General features: G+C 45.6%; 1 protein-coding gene across 1 annotated transcript in view; it reads right to left on the reverse strand.

Moving 5' to 3' along the window:
• The window catches only part of LOC135383758 (uncharacterized), a 153,885-nt gene that overhangs the window by 15,568 nt on the left and 120,249 nt on the right, over positions 1 to 18,068 (reverse strand). The window contains exon 3 of the mRNA XM_064613092.1: positions 11,574 to 11,888. Coding sequence (XP_064469162.1) covers positions 11,574 to 11,888 — 315 coding nt within the window. The remainder of the gene's footprint in view (positions 1 to 11,573; positions 11,889 to 18,068) is intronic.

The raw sequence follows: 18,068 nt of genomic DNA on the forward strand, positions 1-18,068 counted from the left end.
CTATTATAAAACGTCTTGCACCGCCCATTGTGAGATCAACGTCTGAATTAACTATACAAAAGTCGCTAACTAAGAAGTGCATAAAGGGTGTTTATTTTTATTAGTTATAGAATTCTTATTACAAAACTAGCGGAGCAAAATAGTAGATGCCGTTTTTGCAGTGGAGTTCTACGGCAAGGCTGTCATCCCCTAGAAGAGAGTATGAAAATACGAGATGAATAATTACCTAAAATTTATTAGCGAACTATTTAATTAGGGGATTTCACGCAAAAGCGGGAGATCAGAATGAGGGACAATCCTAGTTGAAAGCCACTCCACATTTAAAAAATCCTGAAACACGCACGTGCGTGAAGATATCGACCCCCGAATTGGATATGCAAATGAGACGAAACCGAAACGGCTGCGACCCTGGGACGAAGGGGATACATCCCTCACTCACGTCAGAGGGCCACGTGATTTAGAGCGATGATGGAGTGATTGGAGTCGGTGCCAGATAAACCGCTTTCCCGCCCAGATAAGCCTCCGTCGGCGAAGGTGATAGGCTTCTCAGGCGCGCTTTTTTCAGATTCGGCTCATTTGCATATCAAAATTCGATAATGGTAATCTTAACGCAGGTGCATGTTCCAGGACTTTTAACACCTGGAATGGCTTTCAACTAGGATGGTCTCTCATTCTGATCTCCCGCGTTTGCCCGAAATCCCCTAATTAAAGAGTTCATTAATAAATTTTAGGTAATTAGTCATCTTGTAGTTGCATACTTTCTTCGGAGGAATGTCAGCATGACCGTAGAAGTCAACTGCAAAAACGGCATCTATTCTGCTCTGCTAGCTCTTCAACAAAAATTCTGCAAGGAATAAAAATAGCCACCCTGTATATTAGGTAACAAGTAACCTGAAAATAACTCGTTACTTTTCCAAAGTACCTTAAGAACTTAAAGTTCATTTTCATTACTTGTAACTGCGTTAGTAACTTAGGTACAATTTTTGCACAGTAACTTAACTGGTAACGAGTTTCTTTTGTCGAGTAATTTCCTCATATCTGACTGTAAGACACAGCGTGATTTGTAAAGTGCACATCTAAGTTTACGAATTAACACTACAGGTATTTTCACGTCTGCACTTGTACCATACCGAAACGAATGGCAGGGTTGCAGTGTGCGTGTTACTGACAGGCTATCACGGCTATGGAGCTTCCAAGGGCGTTCGACATACACTTAGGTACACAAGAACGTGAGCCATTTCGAGCTGCGGCTCCTTACGGCAGGAAATGTGACGGTCCACTTCAACGGACGAACAGAGAGCGAGGAAGACGCAGCTAGAGGAAAAGAAACTCGGGAGACACGTCGGTAACCCAACCGCTTGCACCGCAGTGTCCAGTAGCGATGGAACGCAGAGCAAATAGACCATCAGTGGAATCCTCCAGTGACGGCCAAAGCCCATTTTCCAGATGACCCTTAGAGAGGGCTGCGAATGTCATGCGGGGCCACTGTCTGGAAGCAAAATGTGTTTCCGTCTCGGCCAACAAAGCAAAGCTGAAGACCCACTAATCTGAGACTGATCATGTTCTGCTACCCGCTTTCGGGGCTAGTCTTTCGAAGTTTGTACGGTTTGTCATCAGTATAATTAAATCCTGCACACTAACATATTTTATCAATTTGTGTAAAACAGTGCGTGTGCTTATACTTTGTGTGATGCTTCCTTCTTGTCTTTTATATCATCATGTTTTCGTGATTTTCTTTAACACAGTCACTCTGACGTTCCGAAACTACTCTCGAGCAGCTGCATTCAATATTAAACGATTGTTACAACTTCTCCAGTTTTATTCCGCACTAGTCCTTAAAGCGGAATTTACGAAGCACTTGCATGCAATGTTGGGCATCGCCGCATGGGTTGCCAAGTGGGCGGGGCAGAGCAAACGAGGGGGCGGATGTTGCAATTTGTTGAAAGCTTGTGTTCCCAAAGAGTGCATGCAGCTCGTTGTTTACCAATGCGAATGCTGTGCGAGCTTCGAATTACGTTCGAGAGTCATTCCGAGAGTATCTGAGGCATCGGCTCCTTTGGAAGGCCACAAGATAAGATGAGTCTCGCAATGCATCGTCAATACATATAAAATGATATATTCTTAATAAAGATAATCCTTTTAAAAAAGAAAACATGGTTAAGAAGAATTAACTATTTCAATACAACGAGCCGTGAGCTCGCAGGAACAGCCTTGTTAGGAAGTATCTCAGTATTAAGGCATGAGACATTTGATGCACAACATTTTTCGGTCAAATGCTTTTGGACATCTTAGCTCTTGTTGCAATTCTTTATACGTCAGCCGCTCCCAGTTGAGCAATGTGCGGTGCGCAACAGATATGAGGAAGTTATACTTGACAATTGTTACAAGTTAAGCCACTGTGAAAGAATGTGACTGAGTTACTAACGAAGCTACAAGTTATGAAAATCAACGAGTTACTTTAGAAAAGATACGAGGTACTTTTAAGGTACTTGATCCGTAATATGCACTCTTTAATTGAATGATGGCAGTTGAAGAAGCGTTACATTCACTCTTTCGCTTCTGATCTTTGTGTACTCAGTTCAGATCTTGATGTCACACTGGGCGGTGCAAGAAGTTTTCTAGTAGTATGTACTCGTCGAATTTATACCAACCTTCAATGCGATGAAAGAAGCCTTGACTGATTATTTCTGTGTACTAATAAACTTGTTCAACGGAGGACAAAACAGCGCCCTGGAATTTTAAGTTGCCGGAATATGTTGATTGAATATGATAATTCGAATTGAATATGAATCGAATGTGTGAAATAATGTGTGAATTGAAATGTTGAATTGAATATGCGAATTGGCTGCTCCGTAATTGCAACACAGGGCGCAGCGTAGCAGCTTACCACGGTTACCTTCCGAGATCCCAAAAGAACAGAGCAGGCGACGTACTCAAACTAATCATCTGCTTGTAATATTTATGAATCTACAACACTGTCGTACCAGAGAGGTCCTTTCCATTCGGTAATATTTCGCCTGACCATTCGGGCACAGGCCGCTACACACAGAAGAAAGGTCCGCAATATCCCGTCTAATTTCAGAAAGGTAATGTCAAGCAAGTATGTCAGCTCGATTACGGAGGAACGTGTGCTGTGATAAATGCTCCCGAATTGTTGCATTCTGACACCTTTGACGCCGATTGGTGGTTCAAATGATTAGTCGGTTATCACTTAATACTGAGCGACCAAAAGTAGACTAAGAATACTACCATGTAAGAATATCCGGGTAGATAAAGTTCTTTAGGAACATTAAACTATCACTCTAAGATGGTTGTCTGGTCTGTGTTCACATTCGTAGGGAAATGATCGGAGAGTTATTCAACGAAATTCACATAATACGAAAAGCATGATGTTCGGCTATTTTCTCCGATAGGACAGCTCCGCAATACCCTGTCAGTTGTCATTGCGTAAATTCGACACGCGCTTCAGATTGGTGGGATAAAAAAGCGACCTTTACTTGGCAAATTTTCGAGTTCACTTCCTACAAATTGACATACACACCAGGGCGTGGCAAAAACATAGTAAGAACAAATGCCGTTGAGTGCGTGATTCTAGCTGGCGTAGTTTTTCATTATTATATATAGATGACACGTTTTCTGGGAAACCCTGTGTGTGGTGTTCCACCAAACTGCGTAGGTACGACCGTAAAAGATGCCCAGTATCCTTTTTCTAGAACCAGGTCGATGTCTAATATGCATTGCTGCGAATTCTGTGAGCCAATACTCACGCAAAATTTTTCAATCACAGTGGTAATAATCCGGGTTAGTACTACTAATAAAAACAGATTAAGCCTCCTTATTTCTGATTTGCTTGATTAATGACAAGGCTACAACACATATGACGATGCTTATTAGTTTTCTTGGCTTTTCTCGATGCCACTTCTTGAGCCTCAAGAGTGCGATATTCACTGGAGAAACAGCGGAGGAATCCATCCCGAACATGCTTTCTCCGTCGTACATTTCCTGTCCTTCCTCTGGTTGATTAAATTCGCAAGTTCATCTATCAGCCCGCTTAGTATGGCCTTTTAACACAACTTAAATCACATGAACTGCAAGTGGACTAGGAAATCCATCGTTTCTAACGTGCATTGAATTTACTCGTTCGTTGTGGCAGACAAAGAAGCGGGGAGAAAAACGACGGATTTCTAGTTCTGGTTCACATATTCCTGCGTTGTAGAATGAAAACTGTGCTAGAAATTTCGATTCAGACTAGTGATTATGTCGGTGCGACATTACCATGAAGAGAACTGATACCGAAAGCGACGAGTCAATCCCGCTAGCATTTCTTTAGACGATTTTCGCTACTTGTATCAATCGCTTGAGATCTGATCTTACATTGTTCATGTACATTAGATTGTTACATTGTACAATGAATAAATCTCAGTCTCACGCCTGTTAATTTTCCCTCAGTAGGCACACACGGTTCTCTTCGCGGTGTGTAATGTTAATTAAATGCATATTCGAAAAAAATGGCTGTTTGCAAGACTGTTCAGCGTTGAGCAAGTCAAAACACGCTGTAAACATGCGCGTGTCGTGCGGGATAGGGAAGTCTGATGAGTACAGTTACTTTTACAGTATGCAGTACAGTATACTTTTCGTTTAGCGCGAAAATTTTCGTCTTCTCAATGTATTCCTTATTTTATTTATTTTTTTATTGCCTCGCAAACAGCGGGAAAGAGTTCGCAGACTAATCTCGGCGAGAAGCTCATTCGAAGGGAGAACCCAATAAATCGAGGACGCTGGCTCGGGCGAAACATCAACGAAGGGTCTGGATGATGTTTCTTAATGGTTTCCAGATATTGTACCTGCGCATCTTCGCAACTGAAATACTTTGGAAGCTCACTTACGAGGTAAATGGAGCAAAAGACGGGTAAGGATTTTGGTGGCGATTTATGAGCAGCGAATCAGCAACAGGTGCCTAAGACATTTCAGAACTGACCATTAATAAAGTAGAGCTGTACGCCGCCTCAGATGCGACTCTGTAATTACGGTTGCACGGATTATGTGGACGTAATCTAATTACGAATGAAGTGTACCGTAATGTATCCTGTACTGGGCGTAGTTATGTTCCCGTTCTAGCCACTTGCTTTTGAAGCGTGAAACAATTTGTGGGGATGTTGGTACTGAGCTTCTCGTTAGGTTGAATAACTGTTCCTCTCGCGTCTGAGAGAGTCACGGTTGCTTGTCTACTTGAAAAGTCCCACACACGTCCATTAAGGGGTGAAAGTGGTGGTGTCTTTAATAGGTTGTGGTGGTGGTGGTGGTTGGTAAAATAACAAAGGGAGGCTGAATTCGCGCAAGCGAATTCTGCTAACCCCAAAAAAAGAAAGACGGTACACCCCAAAACAGAAAAGAAAAAAGAAGGGAAACGGTACGATTGCACCACAGAATGTGCGAGCGCACCGCAAAAGCTCACCGGGGTGAGCGTCTCGACCGCGACAACGCAGGACAGAGCGCGCCGTTCACATCCGCCGTAATGTCCACGCTCCGTCTAGTAGTTAATAGGTTGTCGTTGTTGGCCTCACATTGCGTGCAGTGTCAGGACCACAGCTCGGATAGAAGACGAGAGGACGAAGGTATAGGAGGCAATAGAGATTGATGGTTGACGCAAGAGATGAGCCCGGTAGAGGCTAGGACAGGACCATAACCTCGGCAGAAGAGGTCATGGAGGTCTCCATAGCAGACCTGTCATAACAGGGGTGTCATCACAATAATCAGTTCTTAACGTGAGTAAGGTCTCACACCGCGGTTCCTGTAGCAAGCCCCAAGCGTGCGCTTGTTGCAAAATCGCCATTTGGCGTCTGACCCTGCACGTCACAGACAGCATTTTGAGGTCATGTTGCCTTGTCTATTTTCCGTTTTGGCGCTAGACGACATTTTCTTGTAAAAAAAAGGGGGGGAGGTAACGTTGGGTAGGTGAGCGGTCTGCCTGCCTAGCTGGCGGCATGTTGCACGGGAGGGGGGGGGGGGGGGAGAACAGCTACATTAGTTGCTGCTGGGCATCACGTGTCATTTCCTCGTCAGCGAACGTATGAACGTATGATCGCATTTTGCTGGTGCAAATTACGTTGTGCCCCAGACTCGACGTAGTAATTTATTCCTACGAATTCTCACGTCATCACATCGACTGAGTGGGTCTTAGCAGCGGTGTGGTCATCGTTTTACGGACGGGAAACAGTGCGAGGCCACATTCGTAAGTCTACGTGTTTAAGGCGGAATCACTTCTTCAGAAATCTATGGGCGATTTTCGTTTGCACAAGACACGTGAACGCTCTAAACTATCATCATAAGATTGGTACTGGCGTGTTCTTCTAGCTTTTCTCTAGTCAGTGACATATTTTTAGAGGACAAGGTTGAGTCGTTGATTTTTAATAAATTAAAGTTTGGTGTCATTGAATCATTGGTATCATTGTCATTTGGTGTCAAAATGTGTCATTGACAAGGGTAATACAAGGAGAACACACCAGTACTTCCGTTTTGACGATATTTTACGTCGTTTCTGAGCGCTGTGCGAACAAACTTTCTCTATTGTCTTGCGAAGAAGTGATCCCCCCTTAACTGTAAGAATATACCTAGAAAAATCTCATTGATGTCGATCAAAATGCGTTACAAAAAAACGCAGAGAGACAAGTCGTGTTGTTTACAGAGGGTTCGGCCATCGATCACGGGCACCACTCTTTTCATGTTCACGTGTATGATGGCGTTTGTAGTGACGTGGGGCCAGGAACTGTCCAGAATGCATTGCGTTCACATGCCCCGCTAATTTGTGTTGCCGGACATACGGTAGAGCACCCGTGTGCGTGTGTCCCAAAGAAAGCGCGCTAGATTGATTGTCGCAGGGGACTTTCGGGTACCTTACCTCTGGATACCGTTCTTGCTATTTGCAAGATCGAGGGTGCGCGTGCCCCACTTGCACGACAGTGTTAAGAAATCCACAGGATGTGTTTTCTGATTTAAGGAGAGGGCTGAGTGTAGCCGTTTCTCTAGAAATTAATACATATGCAGAGTCACGGGAATCAGTACGTACGGTTTCTTCTGTTTTCCAACAAATCAAAAGACTATGCCATCATGAATAACGGCTGGCACTGGACGTGTGATGTGGCGAAGTCCTGGTTTTAGACGGTGAAGGAGGCACATACATTCTTTTGAAAGTGCTACAAAGCATGAGATGGTTCCATCTACACGAATCTAGCTGCGTTATTGTCTCTTTCTCATCTCCTCGGAGCGCAGCCATTCTCTTGACCGAGAGAAAATGTAGCTTTTGTCGCCGTTCATTGTCGTCTTGCCTCCATTTTCGCCGTTGGATGTTGTTAGAAGGAAACAGCTCGGAGAGTTTCTTTCACGATAAGGGATAATGAAATATAGTAAAAAGTATGAAGCACTCGAAGAAAACTTTAATATACAAGCTTTCGCGTACAGTCTACGCTTCTTCTGTTATACCTGAAGAATCGTAGGCTCTACGCGAAAGATTGTATATTGAAGTTTTCTTCGACCTGCTTGATGCTTTGTGCTATACCTCACTGCACCGTTTCCCGTCTGGACTGCGTCTTCGCTTTTATATTTATTCTATGATAACGGATACAAGAATTTCAAGACTATCACGACTGATCCTCAGGTATTGCACTTCGGACGCAAAGGTGAAAAGGAAACACATCCGATAAGTTACGACATGACAATGCCTGTACATTTGGATATGGGCAATGAATAACCTTGGAGCCGCATTCCTAGCAAACTCGAGTGCTTGTATTCCTTTCTCCTTTTCCTCATTTGTAAGGAGCAACTTCCTTGTAGTGATGCTGATCTTTCTTTTCTGACCTTCATTTACTGTTCTCCTCTATCATATCTTCCATAAATATCAAATGTTGTGTTTGACGTAGAATTTACGTAATTCTGGTAGTGTATGTAGCTCACACTTGAGAAATTTCACGTAACGTTTTCGTGTAGGATTAGGTTAAGTATATTAATGTAAGCAATTTATTTTTATTAGTTGTTAATTAAGGCAACGAATTTAAAATAACAATCACAAATGTAAATTACAAGTCGTCTTGAAGTTAATTGCATGACACGATTTCTCAAACTAATTTCTCTCCATATATTTGAATGCTGACAATATCGACTTATCCTTTCATAGTACCTTCAGACGTCTCTTATTGAACTCAGCGACGTCAAATGCCTCAGCGATGGACGAGAGCTTTATTGAAGTCTAAACTTTCCACCGAAACGCATATTTTAACCAAGGTTTGCTAGGTTGAAATTTCAACCTGGGTCCCTGGTACTCATGGGTAATTTAACCACGACATCTGTGACTGCAGTGTCAGCAGTTTCCATGGATAATTTTCTTCCTGAGCTCGACTCTTACGTTTTCCGCGACCGATTGGCTTTCCACTGTTTCAGTATTAAACTAAACGTGCACGAAGTGCTCAAAGCATTTGTAGGTACGTCATCACTTTTTGACAGTTTGAAAGTGACATTCCAATTTTCAAACGTCCCCCATGAAATAAAGCCGTCTGTCACAAGCCGTGAAGTTTAATATAGGCAGCAGTCAACTCCTCTTCCCCTTTGAGCAGATGGGCGGTTCAAAATCGTTCCGCCATTTCTTGCCAATATGTGGCCCGCGCTTGGATTTTCCAATCTTAGGCAGAATATTTTGTAGTTTGGTTAATTCTAGCAGCTAATTTCGAATGAAATGCACAGTTCTTTTGGTAGTACTGCGTTAGCGATGGTTACAAAGATGAGAGCTGTGCGACTGTTTATCTTGTCCTATTAGGAAGTGTTACCGGTTCAAATCGAGGAAGCCTGATTGAAATCGTTGAGCTTAATCACGATTTATTTCACGGCTTTTCATAATGATTTACATCATGGTTGTTAAATTGAAAATTCAAATCTGAAATTCGCAGACGCTCACAAATACTAGTAGACATCATTCTAACAACGCTCAGACTTAAAAAACAACGTTACAAAACATGAAGTGGAGGGACATGAGAGATGCTACCGATGGGTATAATGGTAGCTATGCGCACTTCGTACTCAAGGATTTCAATAAACGGCGTTTTTGTTTCCTTCTTTCTTTTTTTACGCACTGCATGGGAAAGACGAATTTTGTAACCTTTTCGATTTCGCGACTTCGATTGCGCCAGTGCTCGAAACGTCGTTTGGGTTTCTGCAGACGAGGCAGTGGCGGTCTGTGGCTGCAGTGCGACACGTAAATTGTCTCGCTGCAGTCCAGTAGAATTACACTAGATCAGTAGATTCCACTAAAACCATGGACGATAGGCTGACACACCTTACGTGTAAATTGACTCTAATTACCTTAACTCGGACGATTTCATCACTATACGCATATAACTCTCAAAGGGATCTCCCTTCGCTTTGAAGTCTGCAACCAATGACAACACCACGGGAAGAGAGCAATGTGCACGTGGCACGGCGTAATCTTCTTGCGCAGCACCAAGAATCTTATTATCTGGTTCGCATGATATTGACTGGAAAATGTGGTACAGTATGTGCGACGTACCGCCTGTAGCTCTAAAGTTTACAGCACACAATCTAGTGCTCCTAGTGCGATGTAGCAACTGGTCTATTACAGTTTATTAAGAGCGCTAGACATTGGCTTTAGCACCCTAATGTGTGATGTTCAATGAGTGTAAGAGTAACAGAGGTAATTCTGCACAGCAGTCTGTTTGAGCGTTGGTGTAGAAAGGATGAAGGGAAGCAACTCATTATTTGTATGCTTTTGTGAAAATGCACTCGTTTATACCACAGGCGGCACATGGTGGGCGATAATAATAATAATGATAACAATAGGAGTAATAATAACCATAGTATTAATAAGGAGCAAGATTAAAGTAATATGGTAAGTAAAGTAATATTGTACAACCTAAACTGATACACCTGCCCAAAAGTGTATAGTACGTATTAGATGCAAATTATCTGCAAGATGGCTAATAAACATATTTATGTTGATGTCCACTGCGACGTTTGATGGATAACTAAAGTGTCTCAAAATCACGTCTCCGATATGGTGGCGTGGCAGTTGACGGACAAGTGCGCTCTTCTTGCAGAACATGTCGCAGGCAAAGGCAGTCCCATAATATCGAAAGCAATCCTGGAAGCAATTAATTACTGAAAATGTAAATAGTACAGTACTTGTGTTATTTCTAGTAGGTCAGAAAAGAGTTCATCAATCGGCTACACTATTAGGACCCTAGCGTTTTGGAAGGGTGTACTCTTGTCTGAGGGTGGGTGTTGATGAGCACCTCTCCTGAATTACACCATAAAAGGTGGTGAAAATTTAACAGTAGACGCCCTCTCGGGATGGTGTATTCTTGTCTGAGGGTGTTGATATACACCTAAAAAGGGGTCAGTTTGGGTACCCGCTGAATCACACCCAAAATGGTGCTTAAAATTTGACAGTGGTATGCAACTAGCGGCTTCTATTCTAACTATCTTATCACGGATTGCTTCCCAAATTTTCACAAGCCTTTTCCTTGCGGTCCAGAAAACTGATTGAGCGATTAAAAGTAAATATGTATCGTGGGGATTAAGATATACACTGGAAATAATGAGGGCGGAACGTTGAATGGAGCTAATCCAAGAATCCAAGCCCGATGGCACGGGCACAGAGGATGAAATCTCTGATGATAATGACTGCGTGGAATATGACGTTGACGGGGTATCTTCTTTCTCCACCACCTTTTTGCTCATTATATCGCATCAATCAAATAAATAGGACTCTGATTTTTGTCATTAAAATTACGGTATTTTTGCAGTCCTGGTTGAAATTGAAGTAAGCGGGTTAGTGAACGGATACGAGAATGCTGCGATGACTAGCCGAAAACACTGATCTTGAGTGGGCCGTCACCGACTGCTAACAACTTCTATCTTGTGAAACGGTGGTAGTAAAACGCGTGTGAGCAGAGCGACACCTCTAGCCAACTGAATGAGAAGACAACCTCGTGTAGCCTGTCCAAACTTTTCCGTCTTTGCCGATCAATTAAAAGTGCAGTCATACGGGGTACACTTCTATTCGCAATCTAGGCAATGAAAATGCAGCTCTTTCTCCGCGAAGGCTCGCGGTCTCCTGGACCGCGAAGTGCGGGACGGTGAGGTCCAGCATTTCAAGAGGCTGCGATATAAAGCCCAAATTGATTTTATAGTAGCGAACCTACAGAAGTCGTGTGATATTCTGAGAGGCAGTCCCGAATATAATATGATTATTTCAGTTATCTACTGCCGGCACGGCGCTTATTTGCGCACAGCTACACCTTAAGAAAGAAAAAAGAAGTACATTTGAGAGCAAACACTGCTCCTAGTCCCGTAGATTGAAATTACTTCCTATTTCAGTCTCTTGACACTGAAATTTACTCCCCTGCACTGCAAATATAGTCCCAAGCTTTGCATAAAGTTTCGTACACGTAGTCCCAAAAGGGACCCATTATTGTTGCAGTGCATCAAGTCCCTAAAAGGACTGAAATTACATTTTGTTTTTCTTCTTCGAGTGCACTTAGTTATCTTTCCTCCAGTGCTATACTCACCGGGTGATATGCTCATGCGTCGGGAGAGCACGTAGTTGCTATGTGGTATCTCGAGGACGCACTCGAAGATGTCAGCTACGGACGGGAGACTGGCCTCGGGCATCCGAGCACGCAGCAAGACGTTAAAGAGGCTTTTGGGAGACTGCGATGTAAATGTGCGAACACCTTGTACCGCTGCAGGCCTCCGTTGACCTCCTTTTATAGTAAAGAGCTTCAGGTCAGGTTTCGGGTAGAGCCCCTGTCCTAAGCAGGTTAGTTCCACGGAACGACTTCCAGTGGGAGACGTGTAGTTGAAGGAAAAGGACTCTGCAGGAACTGAAATGGGAGAGAAATAAAATCTGTGAAGTCACCCGATGTGCAGAGGAGCATGAAAATGACGAAAAGTGATTGTTTGGAATCTTAGTGGTTGAATGACAGTCTACAGAAGGGAGAGGGCGCAGACTAGCTGGCGCATAACTTTCTGCATAATATTTTGCAGCGCATTTGTCTATCCCCTTTTTTTTCGGGGGGGGGGGGGGCACAGGAAAGGTACCACCACGTTGCAGACCACGGATAAGCAGAGTTCAAAACATAATGTCGCGTTTCATCGTGGACTCCTTAAAGTGATCACACATCCAGCAATTAAGTTCCATTAAGGCCTACGCAGTCTCTGGAAAATGGGGTTGCGATGTCTGTCTTGGCGATTTTATGGATTTTGCCATCTGTAAGTGATGTTGGTTTCCTTGCGGTGCAAATCGGTAAAGTCGCATTCATGTGATGGATGATTCGTTGTAACTCGAAAGTGCTTTGATAAATACTACCACCAACTCCAAAACATATAGGAGGCAAACGTCACGTGTTCAATCAATTTGACATTTAAACGATTAACATTTCGTAGGAAAAGAACCATCAATGAAGTGTGCGTCGGTAGGTATCAAACGGCGAAACGACGACGAACCGTGGCACGCTGGCAAGCCCTCCCCAGCGAACTCCGCTCTTCGACCCCTGCTACTTCACGATGATCCTTCTCTGCACGCCCTCTGGGGCGCAACGGTCACGTGCCAGTCGTGGTACTGTCCAGTCCTTAGTCTCCTCTTCGCAATGTTAACACTGACCTCAACCGCAAGCACCTTCCCGCATTCGACGGTGTCAGTGATGACTCGACTCCTTGCCGGAGACGAACAGGCGTGGCTAATACCACGCTTTTGCGCGCATGCTTCAGTTCTTTCGGTATCATGGTTGCGGACGTCACGAAAGCCCTCCCTTACCAACACCACCTAGATGGAGAAAGCCTGGGCACTGCCTCCGCTCCCTCTTTCAATTAAGAGTCAGAATTCGTCTGCTACTGCGACTCACCGTTGTGCGAACTCAAGAACCCGCAAATGATTGCAGCTCACCTGGAACCTGCAGACCTAAATATTTAGACAAAAAGTGCAAGACGTCTTCCAGGAAATCAGTTAGACCGTTTTGCAATTTACTTTCGAAGTTTTCCTATTTAGTACGCGGGGACGTTCAATGACAACTCGCAGACGACAGCGGTTCTTCTCCATGGCCACGACCGCTGAAAGCACGTTCGCGATTGGCTACGGCCGTTGAAAGCACGATCTAGATTGACTGACTCTTAATTGTTACGTCATGTCGACGAGCGTGCAGGCTTTCTGTATCTAGGTGGTGTTGCGCTTGCGCAGCCATGACCGAACCCAAACACATCTTAACTAGAAGCCATGCCACGTCGCAAGGAAAACACGGAAAGCTCACGAAAAAAAATATCTAGCAAAAAACAGAAAAAACAACAACATCAACGGCTCCAAACTTAGACTGTAATGTAGCTCTAGAAACTGCGAGCTTAGAACGCGACGTTGTACGATGGAGAAACCGCAAATCAAACCGCAACCGTTTTGTCTCCCCCTCTCACATCAACGACGGTGAGTGATAACAGTGCAATATTTAGGTCTGCTTTTTGAGAATCACAACATAGACACATCGCTAGTTTATACAAGCATCAGTTGATGCGAATATGTACAATTATGACACAGATCCCACAGAGAGATAAGAAACAAAAATCATTATCTCTTGAGTGACTAAACACTGCACGTCATGAATATTAACACGAGAAAACTGCGCACATGGAGACACCTGGCGTCACTTTCCTCATAATGATGCTCGCAAGCAAACAAGCAAACATGCTAAATTATTCGCCCAGGACTTGAACGGCCCTGTCTTCGTCTCAGTTGTGCGAGCCTTTGCAGTGCTAGGATAGTCGTCGGCTTGGGAGTCTCATCAAAGCACGAACGTCAATTACGAAAGGTTTAGTATAATCAAGATGAGCCTGCAAGGGACTATGCATTATTAATAAGGAAGTAACCTCCTCGTTGTTTGAACCCAGTAATGCTCTTCTGTTCCCGCGTTCTCGAAGTACGCAATACCGCGAGTTCGTGATCGGGTTGTGAACGAACATGGGATTACGGCTCATCTCACTTTTACGTTATAGTCAAAGTAGTAAATAATGCAGGTCGTGAATATGCTATTAACAAGGATGAGTTCGCAGTTGCGTTGCAAGTTTGCTGATTATTGCGAATAAAAGATGGGGGAGAGGAAATGCAACGCAGACATCGCTGTAAAAGAATATCGTTCACACGCATTTTAAGCGATGACAACAACAACAACAATAAATGAAGAAGTGATGATGACATGGGATGTTTCCCCGTGGTAGCCACAGGACACTACCCCATTTCACAGTGGTTAATATGAGAGGATGAATTATGGTGAGAATGAAGCAACGACAGGTCGGAGTTCTGTTTAGAGCTCTTCAAGGAGTCCAGTGGCCTGCATGAAAGCAAAAAGGGAGCGAAGAGCCCGGCACTGATGTTCAGGGGAGCTCCATGGGCCAAGTACTTTGGACAAGCTGAATGGTCTATGGTCGAGGAGTTCAAGTTGGCGTCGAAGTACCCGGCGTTCACACGTGTACCGCCCACAGTCCTCGATGATATGGGGGATCGTAGCTGGGGTGCGGCAAGCTAGCGCCGTGTTACTGTAACCCAGCTTAGCACGGAACACAGGGGTGAAGGCGACGTTGAGTCGTAGACGCCGCAGGAGTGTCGTGAAGCTGCGAGGGAAGCCACCTGGCATCCTAAATGATAATGACGGGTCCACTGCATGGAGGAGCGACCATTGAGTGATGTCATGCAGCCATTGCTGGCGGGCCAAGGGTGACACCAACGCAGACACGTAGGAGCGCCTATCCCCGTTGGAGAGGATAATGGGCAGGGCTCTGGAGATGCGGTGGGCCGCAGCAGCCGCCAAATCTGCCTCTTCGTTGCCCTGAATGCCGGTGTGGCCGGGGACCCACTGTAGGGTCACCCGGTGTCCCTGTTCGCTCAGAACCTTGAGCGCCGTCAGGATACTAACAACCACCGGGGCCAACGAGCCGCGGATGCCCATGGTTCCTACACATTGCAGGACTGATTTTGAGTCGGTGTATATCACCCAGGAACGGGGAAGGTACTTTGAGACAGACTTTAGAGATAACAAGATGGCATACAGCTCCGCAGAGGTCGACGAAGTGCGATGTGACAGGCGGAACCCACATGATAGTAACTCCTCCGGTATGACAAAGGCAGCGAGGAGCCATCCGACGTAGACGAACCATCTGTGAACACAGCCGTGCGGCCTCTGTAGTTTGTATCCATCATTTCCAAAGTAGACTGCTTGAGAACCGAAACAGGGATCTGGCTCTTCGGCCCCAGGAGGCCAGGGATGTGTGTCGAGAGGGATGGGCTCGGCAGTGTCCATGGTGCCACTGAAGGGGCGGTCGGGGCAACAGTGAAGCCAGGGATGTTTCCAGATGTTGCTGTAACACATAGCGAGAGTTTACTGTTCCTCCGCCTACGTAGCTTTTGAACCAGAGGATGACGCCGGTGGTGAGCGAGCAACCGTAGGTAGTGGCGGATGGTTTCTCTTCGGCGGAGGACACCGATGGGTATTTCCCCGGCGTCGGCGATCACCATCCGTGTCCCAGCGCTGCGCGGGACACCAAGGCACGTCCGCAGGCTGCGTGCCAGTGTACACCGAAGCTTGTGCTCAGACGTGCCTGATATACCGTGCAATACGGGCAAGCTGTATAGCAGGGAGCCGCGAACCAGAGTTTTGTGGAGCACAAGAAGATCCCGCTCAGTGCAGCCCCAGCGCACGCCGGCAAAGTGGCGAATCACATTCCCCCAGCGCTGAGCCTTTGAGATGATGAAGTCAATGTGCCTTCGCCACGACAGGTTGCGGTCCAGGATAACACCCAGGAACCTGTGAAACTTGACTTGTATGAGGGGGCAATCCCCAATCCGCAGTTGGAACCTCCGCATCTCTCTTCGAGTAAACGGAAGGACAGCGCTTTTTTCGGTGGAGACATCCATTCCCGCGTTCAAGAAGAAGTTGTTGATGGCATCCAGTGCTCTTTGCAATCGATGTTGAATTGCCGGCCGGGACTTTCCGACAGTCCAGATACACACATCGTCCGCATATATGGAGAGATTTACTCTCCTCGGTAGACATTCCTTGAGATCAACCATGACGATATTGAATAGCAACGGGCTTAGGACACTTCCTTGCGGGACACCCTGCAGAACAGCAGTCTTTTCTGTGTCACCCTCGCCTGTTTTGACAAAAATTTGCCTTTGGCTCAGGAACTCGGAAAGCCATGCAAGCGCTTTCCCAGGCACTTGCGACCGAAGTAACACATGCAGAACACCGGGGTGACTTACGGTGTCATACGCCCGCTTGACGTCCAGGAAGACAGCCATCACGATTTGCCTCCGGGCTTTCGCTTCCTCAACAGTAGAGACCAAATCCATCACCGAATCCATGGAACTACGATGCCTACGGAAGCCGGACATTTCCTGGGGAAAAACACATCTCCTCTCAAGCCACCACTCGAGCCTGTGCAGCACCATGCGCTCCAGAACTTTGCCTAGGCAGCTGGTAAGGCTGACAGGCCGAAAAGACGCCAGGTCCAAGGGGTGTTTTCCAGGTTTCAGTATGGGAACCACTAGGGCCTCCTTCCACTGAGCAGGGACTTGACCATCCTTTCATGATTTATTGTAGATCTCTAAGAGGACCGGAAGGCAGGTGTCATTCAGGTTACGGAGCGCAGCATAGGTGACCAAGTCCGGACCAGGTGACGACTTTTTCCGAGAAAACGCCAGGGCCGCCTTGAGTTCTGCAACCGTGAAGTCTGCATCCATGTCGGGGTCCGATGATAGAGGAGCTTGGCTAATAGCGCGCTGTAGCTGCACAACATGTTCCTGAAAGCCTGAAGATTTCGCCGCCTCGGAGCTCGCTGCTATGGTCTTGCAAAATTCGTATGCAACTTCCTTCTCGGGCTTGGAAATCGAGAGAGGCAGAGATCGCAGGGGGTTCTTCGCCGGAGGAGCTTCCCGGAGACTTCGAGCAACGCGCCATACCTTCGCAGTACTGGTAAAAGGGGTCAGAGACGCACAGAACTGCCGCCATCTTCGTATGTCCACGGCCTTCAGGGCCTTTTGTACCATTACGTTTGCACGACGGGCATCCTGAACATCCGTGAGTTGGCCAGATCGCCGAGCCTTTCGCTCCGCCCGTCTCCTATAGGCACGCAAACGCTCCACTACTGGATCTGTACCTGCATGCCCAGCAGCGACCTTAGCAGTCGTAGTGGACGACGTTATGCACCGCAGAATGAGATCAGTAATTTCCTCTGCTGTCATTCCCGCCTGCACATCTTTCTTGCTCAGGTTGCGAAAGGACTGCCAATTGGTCAACCGAGCGATCCTGTGGCCTGCTCCGGGCGCGTACTTGGAACACGAGAGGAATATGGGGAGATGATCGCTGCCTCTGCCGTCCAAATCCGTACTCCAAGTGACATGTGGAAAAAGATCCCTGGAACAGAGCGAAACGTCTAGTGCGTTTCATTGATCTGATTGCTTTCGGCGAAATTACAGGCTACGTGTTGTGTCATCCTCTGTGTTTCTTCGCCTCACCTTCTACTGTGATAATGAGTATGGTGGGCGGATACATATTTTACAAATTGCAAGATGCATTTTTGGGTTGGTGCCCCATCGCTCTTTTCGCTGCTCGGGTGGAATGAAAGCACCTGATTCGTTTTTAAGGCTAATTGAGTTTTCTTTGGGAGGTTTCAAACAATTCCAAAATTTCCTAGGGTTGTTTACTAGTAAAGAAGGCAAATCAATGTTAAAGTATTTATGCTTTGCACACTTTAATTCTGATGTATATTCATGGTTGGCTTCCGAGTACTTAGACCAAGCTTGAGTAGTTTTACTTTGTCTAGCGGTTCTAAACGGGCGTTTTTTCTTGTTTAGCAGTTTGCTGAGACGTTTTGTGAACCAAGGTGCATGAGAGAAACACTTAATGCGGACTTTAGGTACGTATAACTCCTCGGGGTGACGAAGTGTATCCCTGAACAAAGCCCAGTTTTCCTCAACTGAGCGAGATGTGTACTGATTAAGAAAATGTGTTGTACAGAGAAGT

The sequence above is a fragment of the Ornithodoros turicata genome, chromosome 2 (genome assembly GCF_037126465.1).
Source record: "Ornithodoros turicata isolate Travis chromosome 2, ASM3712646v1, whole genome shotgun sequence".
NCBI classification, from domain to species: Eukaryota; Metazoa; Arthropoda; class Arachnida; order Ixodida; family Argasidae; genus Ornithodoros; species Ornithodoros turicata.